The sequence below is a fragment of the Myotis nattereri genome (assembly GCF_964212035.1).
Source record: "Myotis nattereri genome assembly, chromosome: 16".
NCBI lineage: Eukaryota > Metazoa > Chordata > Mammalia > Chiroptera > Vespertilionidae > Myotis > Myotis nattereri.
The window spans coordinates 18953777-18978473 of record NC_138091.1 but is presented as its reverse complement, the minus strand read 5'-3'; the positions used below and the strand labels follow the sequence as shown (position 1 = coordinate 18978473).

The 24697-nt window shown below is 46.1% G+C and overlaps 1 protein-coding gene across 2 annotated transcripts; it reads right to left on the bottom strand.

The window, feature by feature from the left end:
• Window positions 1-2325: 2325 nt before the first annotated feature.
• TEKT1 (tektin 1) lies at window positions 2326-22448 on the bottom strand. Of its 2 annotated transcripts, none has more exons than XM_081110690.1 (8): window positions 22362-22448; window positions 21026-21236; window positions 15800-15965; window positions 12739-12867; window positions 12054-12197; window positions 10392-10614; window positions 3044-3240; window positions 2326-2579 (listed from the first exon to the last, which is right to left on the bottom strand). In XM_081110690.1, the coding sequence occupies exons 2-8, from the start codon at window positions 21213-21215 to the stop codon at window positions 2372-2374; spliced, it is 1257 nt and encodes a 418-aa protein (XP_080966816.1). In that variant the 5' UTR covers window positions 21216-21236; window positions 22362-22448; the 3' UTR covers window positions 2326-2371. The 2 variants fall into 2 exon arrangements, with proteins under 2 accessions (XP_080966816.1, XP_080966817.1); XM_081110691.1 differs by having other exon boundaries at window positions 21026-21233; window positions 22362-22431.
• Window positions 22449-24697: the final 2249 nt, after the last annotated feature.

Below are 24697 nucleotides of genomic sequence, written 5' to 3'. Positions count from 1 at the left end.
CAGCTACAGAACAAGCAAAGCCTGCCCGCTTCAAGAGAATAGCTGTGATTCTTCCCAATTCTTACATTTTTAAAAAGGCCAAAATCCATGGATGAATTTCCAGGTAAAAAATACTTTGAGGCAACAGATCCTGGTTTCAGGATCTGAGATCCAATTAAGCATCAGCACCTCATTAGCCATGTGACCTCTGGTAGGTTGGTCTGAATCCTAGGAGTGTGACCCCTCCCATCCTCCATTTCCTCACCTGTAAAATGGGGATATTATCAGTTTGCATAAATAACTCATTATCAGCACTCCACATGTTAGCGGTTGTCGTAATTGTTGGGATTGCCAGTGGTTCACTAGTACATGCCTTACAAGGCCATATAACAAGTCCTCCTTAGTTTTGATTTGAAATTGTAACATCCTTTATAGAAGCGGTTCTCAACCTGTGGGTCGCGACCCCTTTGGTGGTCGAACGACCCTTTCACAGGGGTTGCCTAAGACCATCCTGCATATCAGATATTTACATGACGATTCATAACAGTAGCAACATGACAGTTATGAAGTAGCAACGAAAATAATTTTATGGTTGGGTCACAACATGAGGAACTGTATTTAAAGGGCCAGAAGGTTGAGAACCACTGCTTTACAGGGACCCACACCCAATTCCCCTGGAAACTTATTTGGCTCTTTGAGACCCCTTGCCTTTGTGTATGCCATGCCACTCCCTGGAATGTCCCCCTTGCTACCCAGCAAACGTCTGTTTCTCCATCAAGATCCCTCTCAAGGGTAACCCCCACTCCCACTCCTCTCTTAGTTAGCCAGTCAAGTGACATGGCCTATGAGTTACAACTCTCTTGAGTGGCAGCCACAGAAACCCCCCTGGGAGTCAATGAGCGGAATGGGATACTACATGAGGATGCTGAGCTCCCGCAGAACCCAGGGGCCTCAGAAACCACCTGGAGCCGAGGAAGGGAGACCTGTAGGGAGTTCTTTCTTCTTCCTCTTGGAGCCTCAGCTTCTACTTTTTCTCTTGCTGCAAACGGGCTTTCTGTTCCCCATGCCCATGACAGACAGCAGCTGTCATCCGCACTCGAGCGCCCACATCTGTTCTCTTCCAGAGAGCAGCCGGGTGGAACGGAAATCTCCTGGCCCCGAGCCCAAGGGCTCGTCTTCTTCCTCCAATACGCTACTGCAATTGCCTGTGGCCTCCCATCCAAGCACTCACCCAGCCCGACCTTGCTTTGCTTCCGAAATCAGATGAGATCGGGCGTGTTCAGAGTGGGGAGCTGTCAGGGGGACCCCTTTGTAAAGTAAATGATTGTCTGACCGCTGTGCTGATACAAAATGATGTTGACGGTAGACTGTAGTTGAAAATTAAATAAAGAGTAAATGAGTATTTTTTAAAAGATTGCTTTTGGCAAGGTGCCCCTGGCAATTGCCTAATTGCCAAATCCAGAGGATGCTTTTCCTTTCCTAGCTGATGCTCTGCAGCATTTAACCCCCTGACCCCAGAGCCTTGAAACGTTCTTCTACTTTGGCCTCCGGGACACCATGCTCTCCTGGCTCCCTCCAGGCCCTCCCTCCATGTTCCTTCCCTCTTGTCTGCAGGTGGGACTCTTTTCACTCATCCTGGAAGCATTGGCGTTTCCCAGGACTTGGGCCTTACCCCTTCTCCGCGCACTTTAAAGTCTCATACCTCCCATGGTTCTCCCACACCCTCTCTGGGTTTCTCCCAACTTTCAGGATATAGACAGACCTTTCTCCCTCACTGAGCTTGACTTGTGACTAGGTACTTTGTTTCGTATGGCAGGGAGCTCGGAATGCACTCTCAGAGTTCCTATTAAGTTCTTGTAGGTTTTGTACCTTTGGTTGCCTGGACCTGTCGCCAGTAGGATGAAAGGACTCCTGTCATTACTGTTACCCAGATACGATCCCGGTCCCTTGGGAGGGTGGCTCTGACCTTAGCGAGCCCAACTCTGGGCACCCCCAGATCAGGCCAGAGGGGTGGAAGCGGGGGAAGACGATGCAATGTGAGCTCTCTGGGTAAGCGCAGATGCAGTCAACAGAACCCATGGACCAGGAAAGGGCCAAGACAGATTACTGGAGGAGGCAAGCCATCCTGAGACTTTCCCAGTGTGCTGAGCCCCTCTTCCCGGGCCCCCATCCTCGGATACCAGAAGGGCCTGTGCTGATACATGGAATTTAACTGTTAAACAATCACCACCCCAGCAGCATAGACCCTGGCACCCCAATCTCAGCCCCGAGCAGGTCAGAATCCTGGCCGAGAGGCTGTGCGGGGCCGACTGGAAGTGCCGCCTACCTGAAATGACAGTGCGGCACAGGGTGCTATGATAAGGTTTAATGAGCATCTGAGGGGTCCCTACTTTTAGCAGACAGCGTCCGGGCGGAGGCCCCCGGCCCACTCCCCGTGGTCGTCCCCGTCCCGCAGCGGGATGGACTTTCTCATGTGCACACACAGCACCTCATCGATGTAGATGGTGTTCTCTTTGATCTGGATCTGCTCCTGCAGGGCCAGCTGTCGGCGGTTCAGCCCTTTCAGCTCCATCTGAGCTTGGGCTAATGTTTCCTTTAATCTGGGAGAAGAGGAAGAACAGAAGGGAATCGTTTATCACCCCACACTGCTTTTCCAGGGAGGCCGGGGGCAAGTATTTGTGTGCTCATCGCAGAAGCAGAATTGGCATGTCCTTCTCCGTGTCTCCTCCCGAAGACAGAGATTGCAGATTGGTGGCCACAGGCCAGATTCACACGATAGACAGCTCCATGAGCTGCCAGCATTGAAAACTGCGTTTTACCTAAACATCTGGATTTGGACTTTCGAAAAATGCAAACACTGGTATCCATTGCCTGCATGGCAGCAATTGGCTACAGTTAACAAGGAACCCCTTGACTGTCCTCCAGAAAGGAACCCCTCGCATATTATAGATGCAAAAGTGCTCATGCCCGGCTGGCTTCCCCCACGATGGCATTGCCTAGCCCTGTTCACAATCCGGGTTCCCATGGAACCCCAGTGGCCCTCCCCTCCCAGCCGCCAGCCTACCTTGCAATGTTGTTGGTGATCTCATGAACCTCCCTGATCAGCCTGTACTGGGCCATATCGCGACACAGCTCCACATTAGGACGGCACGTCCTGGTCCCCAGGCGTGTATGAGCCACCTTGGCAGGCCCTTCTTGGTCCAGGATGGCTTTTTCAAGAATTTCAATGTTTTTCTCCTGCGAAGCAATCTCTTCCATGACCTTACAGAAAGGATTGGAGTGGGTGAGACCAGGTTGTGCTCCTCAAAACTCTATAGCAGACACTCTTAGGAGGTCTGTTGGGATCACGTAAGCTAGGAAGAGGGGACCTCAGATTTCTACCCAAGCAGGGCCCCAGAATGAGTCTGATCTCTCTTCCCTACAGCAGGGATTGCTGGTGAGCAAGGCAACTCACCCGACCTTAGAACCTCGTAGATGGAGTGGGCATGACTGGCATTGTTCCCGCATCTCCTTCCCAAATGCTGGGAATGCCCTGGAGAATGCCCTCAGTAAAGGCTGGAGGCTGCCTGTTCACCTGGGTAGTAAGTACCGTGTATGCTGAGTAGATGGCCGCCTATTTCTATCAACCCACCCACTAGCACCCATTCTGCTCCCTAGCAGCCTGAAGTGTGAGCAGTTCAATACTGAGTTTTGCTGATTTCTTTGAAGGTGGCTTTGTACACAGAAAAGATGACTTAGACTTTACTTGGGTTTTTAGATTAATATTTAACTAGCTTAAATTTTTGTTTCTTTCTTTAAACTTAAAAAAAAATTTACATCATAGAATTTTCTAAACATACACAAAAGTAGTTGATATAATGAACCTCAGGTACTCATCAATTTAATCAATGATCGATACATGGCCAATCTTGTTGCATTTATAACCCCCTCTCTGCACCCCTGCCCATCAGCTTATTTCAAAGCAAATCTCAGATATTATATCATTCCATCCTTAAATACCTGAGGATATATTTCTAAGATATAAGGATGCTTTTATTGTCTTTTAACATAATGATAGTATCTTCTTCTCTCTCACAAACACACTCAGATTTCCCTGATTGTCCGTTGGTTTATTCAAATTAGAATGCAAATGAGGTCCACACATTGCATTTTGTTTTCTTGAGCCTTTTCTTAACATTTCTTAAAGGTTTTCTTAAGTTCAGCCCTCAGAGAGTATACTATTTTTAAATTTAGTAAATGTTAATAATCACTTTAAATTGACTTTGACTAATAGTTGCTCCAATTTCAAGCCTAGTTAAAATCCTTCAAACACTTATTTAAAGCAGCATTTGTAAATTTGATATATAACATATAATTTTTATAAATTTGATATAAAACTTTTAAAAACTACCTGAGTCGTCTTAGCAAACAAGGCTTTCTGCAGTTCTTAAAAGACCTCGTTAATCTAGTAAACTAGTAAAAATGATTACTCTTAAATTCTCAAATACTTTAACACTGTCTTCAAACTTAAAATTTTCAACTAAAATCATAAGGCTAAATTACTTAATTACAAATTTTGTTATGATATTTTTAAAACAGGCCAAATTTTCTTAAGTTTTACAAATACTTAAAATATACTAAGTGCACAGATTCCTTCAAACAAAACTACTAATACTATGGGTTAGATTAGGAGTCAGCAAACTGCAGCCTAGGGGCCAAATGCAGTCTGGTTTGGTACAGACTGTTTTTGTACAGACTGAAATAAGAATTTTTTTTTTAATTAATGGACTTTAGTTTTTTGTTTGTTTTAATCTTCACCTAAGGATATGTTTTTGTTTTAGAGAGAGAGCAAGAGAGAAAGAGAGAAATATCAATCGGTTGCCTCCCTTACGGGGATCGAATCCACAACCTCTGTATGTGCTCTGACTGGAAACAGAATCTGCTGCCTTTTGGTGTGCCGGACGAGGCTCCACACAACGAGTCACCTGGCCGGGGCTACGGACTTTAGTTTTTAGAGCAGTTTTAGCCTTTCAGCAAAATGAAACAGGAAGTATAGAGTTCCCATATACCCTCTCTCCCCCAACACAGATTCCCCTGTTATGAGCATCTTCCATTAATGTGGTACATTTGTTACAACTAAGGAACCAATGTTGTGTACGTTATTATTAACTAAAGTTCATAGTTTACATTACGGTTCAATCTTTGTGTTGCACATTCTATGGATTTTAACAAATGTATGCCATGTATCCACCGTTACCGTATCATACCGAGTAGGTTTCATTGCCCTAACAAATCCCTGTGCTCCTCCTTTTCATCCCTCCTCCCCACCCCACCCCCATCTGTAGCCCTGACAACCAGAGCCTTTTTACTGTTTCCGGTGTCATGTAGTTGGAATCATACAGTCTGATTCATGCAGTATGAATTTCAGATTAGCTTCTTTCATTTAGCGATACGCATGTAAGGTTTCTCCATGTCCTTTTGTGGCTCGATAGCTCATTTCTTTTTATCACTGAATAATATTCCATTGTATGGATGTAGCACAGTTTGTTTACCCATTCATCTATCAAAGGACATCTTGCTCCCAAGCTTTGGCAATTATGAATAAAGCTGCTCAACACTCATATGCAGATTTTTGTGCAGACCTAAGTTTTCAAGCCGTTTGGGTAAATACTGAGGAGTGAGCTTGCTGAGTCATATGCGTCTGTTTGGTTTTGCAAGAAACTGCCAAACTGTCTTCCCAAGTGGCTGCACCATTTGGCACTCCCGCCAACAATGAGCGTGCCTACTGCTCCACATCCTCGCCGGCGCTTGGCATGGTCAGTGTTTTGGATGTTCTGTGGGTGTGTAGTGGCATCCCGTTGCTTTAATTTGCAATCCCTGAGGACATAGGCTGTTGAGCCTCTTTTCATATGCTTCATCTACATATCTTCTCTGGGGAGGTGCCTGTTTCCATCTTTTGTCTGTTTTTCTATTGGGCTTTTTGTTTTCTTATTGTTGAGTTTCAAGAGTTCTTCCTCTATTTTTGGATAACAGTGCTTTATCTGTGGCTTGTCTTTTTTAGTCTCCTTTTTTTAAAAAAAAAAAAAAAAGGGGGTAGTTGTCTAAAATTTTACATATGTCTCCTTTTTCCCCAATTGACTCCCCCACCCCCAGACATTCCCACCCCAGGCAAGCCCCCACCGCCCCAGTGTCTGTGTCCATTGGTTATGCTAATATGCATGCATACGAGTCCTTTGGTTGCTCTCTAAAGGGGGGGGGGGGGAGGCTACATTTTTAAATAGCTGGAAAATCAAAAGAAAAATAATATTTCATGTCATCTTAAAATTACATAAAATTCAAATATTGGTGTCCACAATGAAGTTTTATTGGAGCACAGCCATGCTCATTCATCTGTATGGCTGCTTTTAAACTACAACGTCCGGGTTAAGAAGATGCGACAGAATGGACGTTACACTCTCAGTGCTTTGCACTGCTGTCCAGATGACACGGTTATAACGACAGCTTCCCGCACGCTACATGTATCGCCAGGCAGTTTTTAGCACCAGCACATACCCATCATGTCAAAACAAGGAAACCAGGCTTCCTGCGGTGCACGTTAAGGCCTAGTGACGTGTAGGCTTTGTTCCTTAGACAGCAAAGCACTGTGTTTATCACGCAGTGCCGCTCAGCTGTGCTGAAAGAACACAGCATGCGTCATTACCAGGCCGCGCACCATCATGACAGCCGCAACTCACAGGAAAGCAATGATCAGAAAAACTAGACATTTCAAACAGAGTATCTCATCACCGCAGAATCTCTTCGCAAAAATGAAAAGGAGGCTGCAATCAGAGTCAGGTTCCAAGCGTCTCGTTTGCAGCCAAGCACAGAAAGCCATGTACTGATAACAGATTAATTAAAACATGTTGCTTGCCACTGAGGAAGGGTGTCCAGAGAACATACAGTTGTGCGTTAGTCTTTCTGCAAAAACAGCTGCTTGATGAGTTCAGGACCCTGGGAACAGCATCACCAGCCAATGAAAAGCAGGGCGCACGAGGCAGGGTGGTCTCCTAGCTCTTCGCCAGCTGTCAGGGCTCCTGATGCTGCTCGGGTGTTTATTCCAGGAATCGGTGCTGAGTTTGAAGGGACTGAAGGACCAGCCTCCACGAATGGTCGCACGAAGTAACTAGAGGCAGGGACATTTCCAGAAAGTTGAGAAAACACTAATTCAACACAACCCGAGGTGGATCTGCTAAGAAGTGCTGTAGCTGAGGATGGTACACATGTGTGTGGAGCAGAAACAGCTTAGTTGAACATATTCACAGAAGTGGAGGAAATGTGAGCTCTTGGCAGCTCTAATTATTATTCACCAGAAAAGAACTTCCCAGAAATATCTGAATCCATCAAGTGTCACTGAACCAGTATCATCAGCCGTGGCCTTCATGAGCTCTCATCATCAGTTCTGTGAATTTTTGCCAGAAACAGAAGCTGAATATCCTGACTTGCCCTTCTCCTCAGCAATCGAATGGTTTATCAGTGGTGAAATTTTCTTGTGATTTATTTTGAGCTCAGGGCCATGATTGAAATTTCTCTAAACAAGAACCACTCCCTTCCCCCCATGAAACTACTACTATAAAACACTGAACAGGGCCCTGGCTGGTGTGATCAATCATTAGAGTGTCGTCCCACACACCAAAGGGCCTCGGGTTCAATTCCCAGTCATGGGCACATACCCAGGTTTCAGATTTGATCCCCGGTCTGGGCTCATGCGTGAGGCAACCGGTCAATGTTTCTCTCTCACATAGATGTTTCTCTCTCTCTCTCTCTCCCTCTCCCTTCCTCTCTGGAATCAATGAAAAAAAAAATGTCCTTGGGTGAGGATTAAAAAATAGTAATAATAGCCCTAACTGGTTTGGCTCAGTGGTTCTCAACCTTCCTAATGCCGCGACCCTTTAATACAGTTCCTCATGTTGTGGTGACCCCCAATTTCATTGTTACAAATTGAACATAATTAAAGCATAGTGATTAACCACAAAAACAATATATAATTATATATGTGTTTTCCGCTGGTCTTAGGCAACCCCTGTGAAAGGGTTGTTTGACCCCCAAAGGGGTCTCGGCCCACAGGTTGAGAACCGCTGGGATAGAGCGTCAGCTTGCGAACTGAAGGGTCCCGGGTTCGATTCCAGTCAAGGGCATGTACCTTGGTTGTGGGCACATCCCCAGTAGGAGGTGTGCAGGAGGCAGCTGATCGATGTTTCTCTCTCATCGTTGTTTCTAACTCTCTATTCCTCTCCCTTCCTCTCTGTAAAAAAAAATCAATAAAATATATTTTTTTAAAAAATAATAAAACACTGAATAGCTTTGCAAATTAATTTTTGCTGCAGACTTAGTAATAATATATCTTTTTGGTTGTTGTTGTTAATCCTCACCCAAGGATATTTTTCCATTAATCTTTAGACACAGTGGAAGGGAGGGGGAGAAACAGAGAGAGAGAAACACCGATGTGAGAGAGACACTGATGTGAGAGAGACACACCGCTTGGTTGCTTCCCTCATTGAGCCTGCAACCGAGGTACATGCCCTTGACCAGAATCGGACCCAGGACCCTTCAATCCGTGGGCTGACACTCTATCCACTGAGCCAAACCAGCTAGGATGTAATAATATATCTTAATGAATCCCACCTGCAATCAGAAAGCAAGCGCGCACTCACATGCAAAGCTTACACTGCGGTAAAGTCATTTCAACAGCTAACGTGGTTTGAATCACAAGTCTTGCCAAGCTGTGCTGTCAAAATCAAAACAAGAAGCAAGGCCTCCATTCCCACACAGATGTGCAGCAGACATATTTTCCAAGTGCCAGCAGTGGTGGTTGTTTTTTCTTGGGGGGGGGGGGTGCGGGGGGTAAGGGGGACCTCAAAACAAGTGCAAAGGAAATTTCCATATTTCGAAATCCACTTAATTGTGCAATTGAGGAGCTTCTGCCTACCCTTCAACAGCAAGTGATTAATCCGAAATGTAATGACATGCTAACAGGCCAGCATCAGGAGAAGCAGCTAAACAGATTTCTACAAATGCCTTCCAAGCAATGAGTGTATCCAATTAAAATCATGTGCTCGCAGATCGTTATCAGTACTTGGCAGCACTATTTAAATGAAAAGACATTTCCCAAGATGAAATATATAGAATCTCATTACAGAACAGCATTCACAGATGAACATTTGCAACAGATTTTGATAGGAAATACGATCACAGCATAACCTTTGATTGCGCTCTGGCTTGTCCTGCTCATCGCATAAATACATCCTGACAACCAGGAGGGCGAGGTCTGAATGCCGCAGGAGGACAAGGCTTTGGAGCTGAGCAGGTCGGGGCTCTAGTTCCAGGCTGCCCGCTATGCACCTTGCCACCTGGGGTCCCTTCCGCTCTCTGCATTTCACCGTCAGTAAACTGCCAGAGTGGGGCCAGGTTACAGGTGAGGCTCGAGGTTCAAGGAGCTTGAGGGCTTGCGGGCTCGGCAGGCGTCGCTCGGCTGGCCTGTCACTGGACTGGATCTGGGCCCACATATCCAAACCTAGCACATGTTCCACTAGCCTCAGCTTCTCAGTGGCCCTGAGTTTATCCCGTGGGATGGTCACATATGCTCAGGACGCAGGGGTCCTTGCGGTTAGGGAGGTATACTGGAGCGGGCTCAGGTGGGCTCTGCTGGTTAAGTATTCGGGAACTTTGCCAGACCATTGTTAACTGGGTAGCTTCAAATCACCTGTGATGAAAGTGTTTACACCATGGACACCTACAAATTCAGCAAACTGGGGACTTTATTAAATTTATTTAATTCCATCATCTTTTATCCCAACATAGTATTCATTTTTCAATTTAAATTCTTTATTCTTTAAAGTATTTCATATGTCTCCTTTATCCCCCATTGACCTCTCCCTGGCCATTCCTCCCACCGCACCCCCACCCCCAGCACATGCCCTCACCACCCCTGCTGTCTGTGTCCATGGGTTACAAACTGAGGACCTTATTTTTCTGAGCCAGTTACCAGCACACCACTGGAAAGCTGAGATGGACAGCCAGCCAGAATCCCGAAGTTGCAGCTGGGTTTGGAGAAATTGGGTGCGTTCAACTCATAGAACTTCAGGGTCATTAATGATGTCTGAGACCATGTAGTCCATCCCCATATTTCACATAAGGAGAAACTGGGGCCCAGAGGGAGGAGACAGCCTGTTCTTTGCGGTAATGAGTGGCAAAGGAGCCCAGAGTGGGTCCAAGTCCCACTCCAGGCCCCAAACCCCAAACCCTGCTGCTAAAATGGAGAGATGTGAACCGCCCTGACTCCTTAGTTAACCCAAGAGCACAAGCGCAGAAGGCAGCAGCCTGGCCCAGAGGCCAGTCAGGGCTTCCACGGGGAAACCTTCGCAGGGGCTCGTCCGTGTTCCCTGCAGGGAGCTCACCTTGGCCAAATGACCAGCCAGCTTGTCCCTGGCGTCCTTGGTGTCCTTCAGCCCGTTCCTCAGTGCCGTGTCCACCACGTCGCATTGCTTGCGCAGGTCGCTGGCCGTCTGGGACAGGACTCTGTCCACCAGGGACTTCAGCATCAGGGAGTTGTTCCGCTGCTTGTCAGCCTTCTCCACGTTGGTGTTGGAGAAGTCCAGCCAGTCTTCCAGGCTCACGGAGCTGAAACAGACCCAGGCATTTGTTCACGGAGGATCTGGGCTGGGAAGGGAGGCAGGGAGGGGAGGGGACGAGCTCCTGGAAACCCCCTGGAAGCTAACCCGACCTTGACCACCAGAAGCACCTAGAACAAGCATGTCAAACTCAAAGGCGCACACGGGCCAAATAAACAAGGTTTAAGTGTATGTGGGCCACACAAAAACAAAAGCTCCCATTTTCATAGAAACGTAGGTTTATTTCAATAGAGAAATGCTGAATGCAAAGGGCTGCAATAAATAAGTCATCGTTAACATAAAATAATAGAATATTTTAATAAAAATTAATATTTTTTCTTGAACATAAACTTACCAGACAACTGAATAACTGCACAAATTAATAAACCTATTTTTCTTGTTCTCCGAAAGCGAAATATTTCCTGTTGCGCACACCAAACAAGTCAGTCCAAGACTAATGACGTGGCAGTCAGCTGCTAAAATATTTGCTGCTAGTATTAGTGGAGCAAAATGGTGCGCCTGCGTGTGAGGCGCGTCAGGGAAATGAATGCAACACGATGATAGTAATCAGTCATTAGTGAATGTTATAGTTCATAATTATGTATAACAGGATATTGCAAAAATTAAGTTACGAAACTTTTATGACAAAGTTTTTGACATTATGTTATATTGGCTGGACCACAAAAATATTTGTTGTGGGCTGCATGCGGCCCACAGTCCGCGAGTTTGACATGCTTGACCTAGAATGTTTCTTCATCCCCAGGCAGAGCGAACAGTGGTCTGTCAGTGGCAAGAGCTGTCACTTTGGGGAAACCTACCTATTCTATGCCAAGCCACGCGCTGGCATTTCACAGACATTCACTCATTTAATCCTCATGAGGGCCTAGTGAGCTTTCATAACCCCATTTTACAGAGGAGGAAAACTGGGGCTCGGAAAGAGGCAGTAACTTGGTCAAGATCACACAGGTAGGGACAGTCTGAGCATTGAAATAAACAATGATAGTAACAGATTATAACACACTGAATAAAATAGGATACCCTGAGTCCATACTGATATCAGTAAATTGCTAGCTTGATAAGGAACTGCTTTATATAACAACACTGATGAATCTCAAAATAATGTTGATTGGAAGAAAAGTGACAAAAATAGATAGGATATGATGCTACTTAATAATTGTAAAAGCAGACAAACCTATTGGAAGTCAGGATGTGGTCATCTTTGGGGAAGAGAGGGGGGTATTGGCCAAGAAGGGACAGGATGGGGGTTTCCGGGTGGCGGTAATGTTTCATCTCTTGGCCTGGTTGGTGGTTTCATGGGGGTTGTTCACTGTGATTAGCCCGCTGCTGGGATGATGCGCTCGGCCTGCCTGCCCGCCTGCGCAGCACGGGGGCACTGGGTAGCAGGGAGGAGCCCAGCGTGGCCAGGCCAGCAGGCGGGGGCCCACTCACTTTGGTTCAACCCGCACGACGTTCTCAGAATATTTGATGTTTGGCGAGTTGTTGTTGAGTGAGAAGCAGATATCATCAATGGTCAGGGCCACAAACTTGTCTTTCAAATCCTTTTCGAGATAGTACTTTGCAGAACGGTTCAGCCTGAAGGGAGAAGGGAAAGGTTTCTCCCTCTGGAAGGCCCAGATGGCACCTACAGTTTCTCGGGAGGCCCTGGAAAATGAAGCTACAGCTCAGTCTAGTACAGATGGCGGCACTTCCTCCCCCTTCCATCACTCAACCCCCCCTCCCCGCCCCCACACACATACCCAACGAGATGCCTGGTGACAAATTAACGTAACCAAGCCTGGACTTCAATATCCTCCAGCTGTGGCCTTTTCTCATGTCACCACTGTGGCATACTCTATGTGAGAGGTCCGTGCTAGGAAAAAACAGCTCGAGTGTCCTCCAGTTCATAGGCAGGGCTGACATCCGGCCCCAACCCCACCCACCACCAGAGGGAGACTGGCAGGTACGCGAGGTTGTCCAGGCCTCGTTCTGAGTGTTCCCAAGCCTCCTCAGGCCATGGAAAGTGCACGTAGGAGCACGGAACCCCATTCTTTCTGTGCCACGGAGCCCAGCCTCGGTGGGTGCTGCCTCTCCAGGTACGCCCAGTGAGATGTGGGAGTGGCCCGAACAGCCATACCTGATCTGCTCGGTGGTCTCCTCCAGGGTGCGGGTCAGCAGGGCTATCACCCCCTGGATCATCTCGTACTCCTTCAGTAGCTCCTCCTCGACTTCATCGTGCACCAGGTCGATGCCCACTCGCTGCTCCCTGCCCAGAGAAAGGGGCAGGTCACCCAACGTGCGGAGGGAGGCAACGCCATATCTGCTAACATCTGGACATTTAAAACCATCTGGACAGCCCTGACCAGTTTGGCTCAGTGGACAGAGCATCAGCCTGCGGACTGAAGGGTCCCAGGTTCGATTCCAGTTAAGGGCATGTACCTTGGTAGCGGGCACATCCCCAGTAGGGGGTGTGCAGGAGGCAGCTGATCGATGTTTCTCTCTCATCGATGTTTCTAACTCTCTATCCCTCTCCCTTCCTCTCTCTATAAAATCAATAAAATATATTAAAAAATAAAAAATAAATAAAACCATCTGGACAACTGGTTTGAGGAGCACCCACTCTGGACGGATGGCCTGGTCGGGGATGTACACTAGTTGGGTCTTTGCGCCTTGAAACAAATCCTAAACACAATGAGGAAAAATTGACCGATGGCTGGTCCCTGGTCCGAAAATGCCAGATGGACATTTCCCCTCGACTTGGACATCAGTTCCGAAGCCTTGTCCATCTTACTATTTAGTGGAAACATTTCTTTTAGCTTAGAATTTCAAAGACATAGGTTCCCTTCCTTGACCCTAGTTCCATCTTTTGACCAGGATTGGAATCCAGAAAGGTGCTTTATAATAATAATAGCAACATTCGTATTCCCCCCACCACTGAGCACTGCTGTGTGACAGGCTTTGTGCTGAGCTCTTCGTGGGAATGTTCTCAATGAGCCCTTCAAGCACCGGCGAGGAAACTGAGCTTCAGGGAGGTTGAGCCCAGGTCACAGAACTGGGCATGACGCATGCTTTTTGTTTTAATGTCAGAGATTTTGTTTCTTTTTTTTTTAATACATTTTTATTGATTTCAGAGAGAAAGGGAGAGGGAGAGAGAAATAGAAACATCACTGATGAGAGAATCATTGATCAGCTGTCTCTTGCACACCTCCCACTGGGAATCAAGCCCACAACCCAGGCGTGTGCCCTGAGAGGGCATTGAACCGTGACCTCCTGGTTCATAGGTCGACACCTCAACCACTGAGCCATACCAGCTGGGCATGACGCATGCTTTTAATCACTGTGCCTTTAGTCACTCCCAAAATTGACCAATCACTGCCTAATACCTGATTTTTTGTTCTTTTCTACCTTGCATGGTAGTGCATGGGAGGCACCTACTCAATCAACTTAGCAACATCTACATTCTATTCACGCTCAGGGGTAGACTTGAGCTAACAGGATGTTGGCTTCTTTCATGGTGACTTTCCCTTTGCTTCACAAACTCTCTAAGTCTGGCTGGGGAGACTGCTGCCTGGTTGGTGCAGAGGGTCCTGGCTACGCTCACTGAGGGAGGGCTTCCCAGGAAGAGGGAACGGAGTGGACAGAGCCATGGTGTGTCAGGAAACTGGGAGTCGCTCAGCACACCTAAGCATATCCCGCTGTTGGGGATGAGGTGCAGGCCTGGAGGTCACTGTGGGCCCCATCATGATGAACCCTGTGTGCTCAGCTAAGAAGTTTGAACTTGATCTTGAAGGTACTAGGGTATGGGGTTGCAATTATTTAAAAAATGTTAAAGCATGAGGGTGACCTGTAAAAATCTGCATTCAGAAAAGTTCACTCAAAAGCCAGGGGGGCCCGGCCGGCACGGCTTAGTGGTTGAGCATCAACCTATGAACCAGGAGATCACGGTTCGATTCCTTGTGAGGGCCTATGCCTGGGTTGCGGGCTCAACGCCCAGCATGGGGTGAGCAGGAGGCAGCCAATCCGCCAATCCATGATTCTCTCTCATCACTGATGTTTCTATCTCTCACTCCCTTCTCCCTTCCTCTCTGCAGTCAACAAAAACATATTAAAGAAGAAAAGCCTGGGCGGAGGATGCGCTGGATTGGAGGGGACTAAGCCAGTGGCAAGGGGACCTGTGTGGCATGCCAGCTAGCACTGTGACAGGGACAGGTCTGAAATGACCATTAGCCCAGAGTAGATATACTCATCTACTCACAGGACTTAGAGAAAGGAAATTAGGATAGAAATCTATGCTTGCACAGTGCTCTCTGGACACAGGACTTCTGTGTGACTCTGCGTATAGGAGTAGACTTCTTGTCCTCTGGTAACTGGAGTACCTGCTCTGCATACCCAAAATAAAGACACCATTTCCTAGTTACTCGTGGTGTGACCATGTGACTAAGTCCTGGTCAACAAGATGCAAGTAGAAATGGTGAATGCCAAACCCTAATTATTCCTACCTGCTGGAATGTAGGCACAATGGCTGGAGCTCCAGCTGTCATCTTGAATCACCAGGTAACCTTGGGAGTGAAAGCCATGTACAGTGGAGCAACAAAATAGAGAAAGCCTGGCCCAGCCGGTGTGGCTTAGTGGTTGAGCATCGACCCATGCACCAAGAGGACGCTGGTTTGATTCCAGTCAGGACACATGGCCGGGTTGCAGGCCTAATCCCCAGGGGGGTATGCAGGAGGCAGCCAATCGATGTTCTCTCTCATCCTCTCTCATCAAATGTTTCTCTCTATCTCTTCCTTCCTCTCTCTCTAAAATCAATAAAAAACATTTTAAAAAAGAGAGAGAGAGCCCAGAGCCCTGACACTGTGGCACACCATGCCAACCCTGACCTAGTTCCAGATTCTTAAATGGGAGAGAAAAAGAACCTATCTTATTTCAGTTCAGTGTTATTTTGCGGTTTTCTGATTACCCACAGCCAAACCCAGTCCTAACTTATATTTAAGTTAGTCAAGGGCAGAGTTTAGACAAGAACCCAGTCTAGTGCTGCGTCCACTGCCTGGCACCACGGACATGCCGAGATAATTTCAGGCTCTAAAAGAACACATGCTCATTAGCCTCGTTCTAACCCACCACCCAGCACGGTCAGCTCTCACTACCCAGCATTTTGTTTCTCGTAACAGATGATTCGCCGGAGGGACCTTCCCTACCTGTACTCCAGGCACCTCTGTGTGATATGCAAGGGCTCTTTCAGGCTCTCCAGGGCTTTCCGCAATCTGGTCTGATATGCGAGTAGATCTTCGGTCGCGTACACAAGCTGCTCAAGTTTGTCATCTAACTCCTTCTTCCAGAATTTGACTTCCTCAAGTCTCTGTTCTGAAGCACACAGAGAAGTTACAGGAGGGTTAATCTACTCCCAATGCAGCCAACTTTTGGATTAGAAACTTTAAGACTATAGCAAAAGTCTTAATGAGATGTTCTTTTCTTCTTAGAACTTCTTAGGGAGGGGGGGAAGGAAAATTCTTCTTACATTCACCATCAAATTAATCCAAAGATCATTCTACACTCATTGACTCTAATTCCCCCATGTCCACTGTCTTTAAATAACTTTTAATTTTATCAAACATATAAATGTATTTTGCTGAAAAAGTCAAGTAGTATTACAAATCTCTGACTGATCCCTATCCACTCCCACTTTCTAGAAGCAACCACTAAACACTTCTAGTATTTCTTCTGCCACTTGCTTACACTGCTGTGTATTCATTATCAGTTTGAATATCATCTACCGATTTGCTATGATGAAGGTAAGAATGTATTTGCTCTTACACAACTTTCACAACATACTTCTGCTCCTTCCATCTTCCCAATACAGTTGTATCACCATCTTGTTAATAAAGTAATGCTTGTTGGTATTATTGTAAATATCTAAATGCTATGTACACCTGAACCACATAGTATACTATGATAAATTTCTTTCCTTCTACAACTTTTTGCTTTTTGGAGAGGTTAATATATTTTTGCTTTATTTTCTACATATTTAATACTAATTTTTCTTCAAACTTTCTAACAAAACTACAGCAGTGCCCCTTATCTGCAGTTTTGCTTCTATGGTTTTACTTACCTGTGGTCAACTGAGGCCTGAAAATAAATGAAAAATTCCAGAAAAAAATCATTCATAAGGTTTAAATTGCGCACCATTCTGAATCTCACACCTTCTCGCTCTGTCTCACCTGGGACGAGAACCACCCCTTTGTCCAGTGTATCCACACTGTGTACATTGCACTACTGTTAGCCACTCAGTAGCCATCCTGGTTATCAGATGGACTGTTGCAGTACCACAGCGCTTGTGTTCAAGTTTCCCTTGTTTTACTCAATAATGGCCCCAACACACAAGAGTAGTGATTCTGGCTATTAGGATATGCCAAAGAGACACCGTAAAGTGCTTCCTTCAATGAAAAGATATATATTGCATGTATGTATGTATGTATGGGGGGGAAACATCCTATATAATATAAGTGTAGTATGCAAATTTTCCCCTCCACCAGGAGTTTGACCAGGGGCCAGGGCCAGCTCAGGGAAGGGAGGGAGTACCCAGCCAGTAGCTAGGGACCCTACCAGTGTACGAATTTCGTGCATTGGGCCTCTAGGAGGATATATAAGGTTGGGTACTATCCACAGTTTTAGGTATCGAATAGGGGGTCTAGGAACATATCCCCCGTGGGTAAGGAGGGACTACTGTATAAATATCCTCTCAGTATATTCAAACCCATCAAGTAACCTATTGATTTTGTTTCTTTGCTGGAGACCTTTCTCTAGGAATGCTTTCTCCTCTGGCTCCAACCTCTAGTTGGATGCTGTGGCTATCACCCTATGATAGCCACATTTGCTTCACCATCATTCTAGGAATTCCCTTCACTATCTCGTATGTTGGAGTCCTCTCTCTTGGATTTCATTTATTCTTTTCTCTTTCTTTTTTTAAATCCTCACCAAAGGAGTAAGGATATTTTTTCCATTGATTTTTTTTAGAGCAAGTGGAAGGGAGGGGGGAGGGGAGAGAGAGAGAGACATCATTGTGAGAGAAACACATCATTTGGTTGCCTCCTGTGCACACCCCAACTGGGGGTCAGGATTTGAACCTGCACCCCAGGTACATGCCCTTAACCAAAATTGAACCCAAAACCCCTTGGGTGTGCACCTAGCCATGCCAACCAGGGTCTTTCTTTTTCTTGGTTTCCTTCTCCAATGTGTTGAAACACATCTTTCAATTACTTCCTAAGAAATGGATGCATGTGAGGTAAAATTTTTGAAACCTTGGAATTCTGAAATGCCTTTATTCTACCTCGTCCATCATTTGATTATATTTGGCTTTAGGCAGATATATAGGTTGTAAATAATTTTCATTTAGAATTTTGATAGCATTGCTTCATTTCCTAGTTTCCAAAGTTTCTGATGAGAAGCCTGATGCCATTCTGATTCCAGATCCTTTGTATGTGACCTGAAAAGCTTTTAGAAATGTCTTCTCTATTTTCCTAGTGTCAATCCTATTCCATTATTATGCCACATACTAGTCATGCCCTTTTACTCTGAAAACCTAGACCTTTCGGCTGTAGGAAATGTTCTTGCATTCTCTCATGGGCGATTTCTTCTCCTCCATCTTCTCTGTGCTCTTTCTGGAACTCCTATTAGCCTTCTGCTCAGGGGAGGAGAGTCAGAGTGGGGAGGGGCTCTCCACAAAGACTTGCAACCAATCTTGTTTCCAGCTCTATTTTGAATCTCCAGCTTCTGAGGTCATTGGATGCTTCCAATTTTGAGCATTTCAAGGTTTCTGCAGCATAAATCTGTAGCATGAATCAGTTGGCTTCTCACTGTCCTCTACCTACCCAGGCTTTCTGCAGTCCCTAAGTGTGTTACCACTTGGCCTTTTGCTTTCTAGCTTCCAAAATCTTCATCATTTGTCTAGTGTTGCTACCCTTGCCCCCATCTCATCTCTGAGACATACTTTTCATTAATCCTTTACTACTCCTTTGTCGGAATTTTAAAAGGAAAGGAAGACTAATGCACGTGTTCCATCCACCATGGAAAGCGAAGTCTGCCCACTCACACTTTATAACCGACCTCTACCCTCACCGTGCATCTCCCACCACCCTATTGGACCTGCCGTCTCAAAGGTCACCAATAATCTTCAAGCCATCAGTTCCGATTCATTTGTGCTCAGCTCACAGCCTCTTTGCCATTTGTGTGACCCCTAGTGTTGATGAGCACACAGATAGTTTCTACTTTGGGACTATTACAAGGAGCACTGCTTTGAACATTGCAGCATGTATCTTTCGTAAACATATGTTAGAATCTGTATTCGGCATACACCTAAAAGTGCAATATCTAGGTCAAAGTGTATGCAATATGTTCAGCTTTAGTAGATACTATCAAAGCTTTCCAAAGCAGTTATACTTCCAGTGTTCACAGTATAAATTTTCCAATTTATGCTTCCTCCAGTAGGGTACTAGAGTTCCAGTTGCTCCACATCCTCTCCAATACTTGGTATTTTTTTTCTTTTTTTTTTTAAATATATTTTTATTGATTTCAGAGAGGAAGGGAGAAGGAAAGAGAGACAGAAACATCAATGATGAGAGAGAACCAGCTGCCTCCTGCACCCTCTCCCCCCCAGTGGGGACCAAGCCCGCAACCCAGGTATGTGCCCTTGACTGGAATTGAACCCGGGACCCTTCAGTCTTCAGGCCGACACTCTATCCACTGAGCCAAACTGGTTAGGGCAGTATTTTTCTTTTTCTTTTTTTCCCCCTCTCTTATTTAACAGCTTCTCCTCCCACTTCCCCTCCTGGTCCTCCTTTTTCATTTTAGCCCTTCTGGTGGGTATGCAATGGCATCTCAGCTGTGATTTTTAATTTGTATATCCCTGATGAATAATGAAGTTAGAGCACCTCTTCATATGTTCATTGGCTGTTTAGATTTCCTCACTTGTAAAGTGTCTGTTAAGGTTTTCCCCATTTTTCTATTGAGTTGTTTGCCATTTTCTTCTTTATCTTTAAAAGTTCTTCATATGTTCTAACTACAAATTCTAACATCTAACAGTATTGATCTGAAGCAGCTTTGGTTTATTGGAGGTTGAAAAACTAACTACCCCTAACCATGTTTCCTTCATAGGCGTTTTGGTTCATCCTGCCCAATGTTATAAATGCATTAAATTCATCGCCAACATTTTTAAAGTGGGTAAATTTTCAGCTTTCCAGATTTTCTTTTTAAAAAAATCAGACAAAAATTTGACAATACCAAGCTCATAATCTTTCTTAGAAAAAGACTGTTTGAAATTTAGTAGCTGATTCCTTAGATGGAGCACATGTCCTCCAGATAACCACCATCCCCTCCACGCCCTATTCTTAGAGGGGTCGTATTCAACTCTTATTCTACCGGCACAATCCTTATAGACACTTGAGTTTGTGACCTCGGGTTTATTTTTTATCATTTGGGAAATTTTAGGTTTATTCTTGTTTTAGTTAAGGGCAGTGCCCTTTATAGTGTTTAAGAATGGAATTCCCAAGAGAAAATTACCCTTCATTTAAGAATCAGTTCAGCCCTAACCGGTTAGGCTCAGTGGATAGAGCGTCGGCCTGCGGACTGAAGGGTCCCAGGTTCGGTTCTGGTCAAGTGCATGTACCTTGGTTGCGAGGCGTGGGGCGTGCAGGAGGCAGCTGATTGATGTTTCTAACTCTCTATCCCTCTCCCTTCCTCTCTGTAAAAAATCAATAAAATATTTAAAAAAAAAAAAAGAATCAGTTCAAATGTTTCTCTAGGAAATCTTTCTCAATCCTCTTACTGCTTTACCCCTTACCCCAGGACCTATCTGGTTATATTCAGGTTATAATATTTGTATCTTTCTCCTCCTTAAGCCAGGAGCCCTTAAAAAGTAGAGACTCTGGCCGAAACCGGTTTGGCTCAGTGGATAGAGCGTCGGCCTGCAGACTGAAGGGTCCTGGGTTCAATTCCGGTCAAGGGCATGTACCTTGGTTGCGGGCATATCCCCAGTGGGAGATGTGCAGGAGGCAGCTGATCGATGTTTCTCTCTCATCGATGTTTCTAACTCTCTATCTCTCTCCCTTCCTCTCTGTGAAAAATCAATAAAATATATTTTAAAAAAAAAAGTAGACTCTGATTGCCATGTGATATTCCCAGAACTTGGTCCAGAGATGCTCTAAGATGCTCAACTACTGTGTATGGAATAAATAAATCATAAATGACAGATAGCTGAAAATCAGACTGGATTATTATGCTGTCTTGGGGTAGTGAACTTAGACATAGAACCTAGAGAATACACATGTTTCTCCCTAAGACTCTGAACGTGAAATGCAAATGACAGTCTAGCTAAACCTGAGCAGTTTCATCAAAACATGTTCACAAGTGCACCAAGTGCATTGTCTTACCTAGCTTCTTGTTCACATCGCTTTGAGATTTTCTCGTGGACTTGTCGATTTCATCCACAAGCCTCTGGCTTTCTGCCACCAGGCGTTCAGACCGGGACCTTTCAGCCTCTGCTTTGTGGTACTGGCTCTTGTTAGCAAGGTGCCACTCGGAGGGCAGGAACTTCGGTGGAGCTTGGAGTAGTTTGGCCATTTGACCAAAGGCAGACTTCTTCTAGATTAAATAAAATCCCGGGAAGAAAAAAGCAATTTGTCCTTTTTCAAATGTCCATTTTTTTATGTGATATACATACCAAAAAGGGCATAAATCATAATCTGTACACAGAATGAACACATCTGTGTAGCCAGCATCCAGGTCAAGAAATAAGCATTACCAGCACCTCATGCCTCTTTCTAGTCACTATTCTCCACCCCCACCCCCACAGGGTACCACTAACCTAACTTTTAACACTATAAATTAGTTCTGTTGTTTTTGAACTTCATATAAGTGGAATCATACAGTATGTGCTCTTTTGTATCTGACTTCTTTTACTCAACATTATGTTGGTAAGATGCATCCGTGTTGTTCATATCGTTGTAGTTGGTTCATTCTCATTGCAGTGTAGTATGCCATTGTATGAATATACCAAAATGTATCTGTCTTTTCTACTGTTTATGGGTATTTGTGTTGTTGTTTGTTTGGGGCCTATCATGAGAATGCTAAAAAGATTCTCCTACCTGTCTTTTGGTGAACGCATTCGTGTATTTTTATGACTTATTAGAATGGGGAGTGTTCAATTTTACTAGATACTGATACACAGATGAACCCAGACATGTTTTGTTTAAAAATGAACACATACAATTTATTTGTAAACTAGCAGCTGGGTATTGAGCAACTGGGTATCTAAAAACTTCCCAGGACAAAGAAAAGGACAGAACAGTAAGGGGAACCCATGAGTCCACAGCAACAGAAAGACTAAAATCCCCACCCACCCCACCTGCCCCACCCGCATCCCTACCCAAAAAACTGAGCGCCTGCCCTTAGGGGTGTCTGGATCTCCGAAGCCCTTCAAACATGCAAGGATGGAACCTGGTCAGATCTTGACCAGGCTGAGCACCCCAGGAAACTCAGCCTCGACAGACAGCCTGGAGTCTCCTCCTTTCTTCCCAGTCCAGACCCTCCCAAATTTGCCTGAGCGTGACGCTCAAACTTAACACAAGACTCCTGAATAAATCTGAGAAGCCTCGGGAGAAATCGAAATTAGACCTAAATTAGGGCTGAACCCAGCAGGCGTAAGACTTTGAGTAGGGCTGAGGGCTGCAGTTAAGGGTGGACGGGGTGGGGCCGGAATGTACTTACCGCAGCGCCACGAAGAACAACTACACCTGCTCGGAATAAGAGCCTCCTAATCCCAACTGCAGTTCCCGGCTCTCGCAGAAGACGAAGGTAAACAACGAAGTCTCCATGGCAACGGGTGGCGCGCGTGCCCAGGGCAAAGGGGGCGGGGTCCGGCGCGAAGCGCCTTCTCCCGAAGGCTCTGCGCAGGCGCGAATTCTACAGTCCCCAGCGCAAGAGATACAGGATTGAGTCCTGGGAGCCGTAGAGCCGGATGCTCGGCCATCTCAACTTCTCACAAAGACGTGGGACACCAAGCAGGGCAGACCCACCAGCTATAGGCCGGCCGCGGGCTGGGTTATCTCGGGCCGCGCTGCTCCCGCTGGGTTTCGGACTCCCCACGTGTACAGCGGGGTTGGGCTGGACGATACCGTAAGGTGTTCGCAGGCAGGCCCAGGTGCACTAGGCCATAGAGCCGGCGCGGCCGGGAAGAGACGTGAGAGATTTCTAGGCTTCTCACAACCAGGAGGGGTAAAGGGGCTGGATGTGGGAGGAGATGCCGGGACCCAGGGCCCAAGCCTGGAGCTTCGGGGTGGCTGTGTCCAACCCAGAGCTGAGGCTGGAGCTCCCAAGCGAACAGCACGGTGCTCGGAATATGCGCCTTCTGGCTGTCGTACTGGTCAAGTACTAATGTGTAAAAACACAGTGGGGAGAATGCGGATTGGGAATGCTTACCTAGGTCCTGGTCCACACACAAAGTAGGTATTCAAATCTCCCGCGCACTTCACCACCCTCACACCAGCCAATCGAAGGCAGCGTCCCTCCGAAGTCAACCAATCAGAGGAGGTCTTGCCTCTCAAAGCCCGCCCCCTACTTCTCGCAGGCTGTTCGGAAAGTCCTGGAGCACCGCAAAGCTTCAGGAATATTAGACACGACGCCTGTCCCGCAGCGTGTGAGGGGCATCTACTTACGAGCGCGGGTAGGCTGGCTCCCACTAGGCCCCCAGCGGGGGGTACCCAGCCCTGGCTCTGAGGTCGGGGTTCAGGACGCTGTGCCCGGGTTTCCCATCGTGGGAAGACGAGTCGCGGGAACCAGCGCGCGTCCTGCCTCAGCGCTGATTTAGCACCGACACCTAAGAAGGTGGTCCTGCTCCCGCCTGGACGGGGCGGGCGGCTCGGTCAGTGGTCAGAGTGCGGCCAGCAGGCTTGCGGGGAGGTGCTCGCTGCGGGGGATGGGGTGCGGGGTCCCGGGAGACGCCGTCTGCTTAGGCGATTAGGGGCGCAGCGGCCTGATGGCGGGAGCCAGCGGTGAATGGTCTCTGCGGTTTGCTAATCAGGCCCCGCCTTGGAGGTCAGGCCCTGGGATCGCCTCCCAGTTTACAGAAGGGGATTTTCTTGGAACTGTTGGAAACATGATGGAATTGGCAAAAGTACATGACAGTAACTATATGAGTGACAATCATACATCACCATTGTCGTTTTTTTTGTCAGTATGCAAGTTTAATTTTCCCTCTCCCCCTTGGGTTAGAAAAACCTTGCAGGGCAGTGATTCTCAACCTTCCTAATGCCGCGACCCTTTAGTACAGTGCTTCGTGTTGTGGTGACCCCAAACCATAAAATTATTTTCGTTGCTACTTCATAACTGTAATTTTGCTACTGTTATGAATCGTAATGTAAATATCCGAGATGCAGGATGTATTTTCATTGTTATAAACTGAACATAATTAAAGCATAGTGATTAATCACAAAAACAATATGTAATTATATATGTGTTTTCCGATGGTCTTAGGCGACCCCTGTGAAAGGGTCGTTCGACCCCCAAAAGGGGTCGCGACCCACAGGTTGAGAACCGCTGATGCAGGGGATAGAGAAACCTTGACGCCACACCTAAGAACTCGGGCTGATAGTTGAGTCAAAACTATCTCTCCTCGGCTGGAGGCTGCCCTCTGAAAGCTCTAAACTTGATGGTGGTGCATCTCTTTCTTGATATGCTTTAAAAAATTAAAATTTAAAAATAAACTCTTTCTTCAGCTATTTATTCTGGAGTTTAAGTGTAATTGAAAGTATTTGAAAATATTTTCAAAAGAGAAACCTTATTTTGCTTGCACACACACACACAAGGGAATGCGTCCAATAGAGGAAGTGTGGAACAACTTATCAATAATTACTCAGTGTCTATTTGGCACCAGTATATGGCTGAATGGCATGTAAAGCAGTTATCAAGCACAGAGCTTAGAGTTTGCTATATTAGGAAGTACAACCAAAGCTTATATTTAAAGTAGAACTATTTAAGTGAGGTACATTAGGTTTCTAAGTGGTTTTGAGATATTTTTGGTTGGAATAAAGCTATATTTCCCAAAC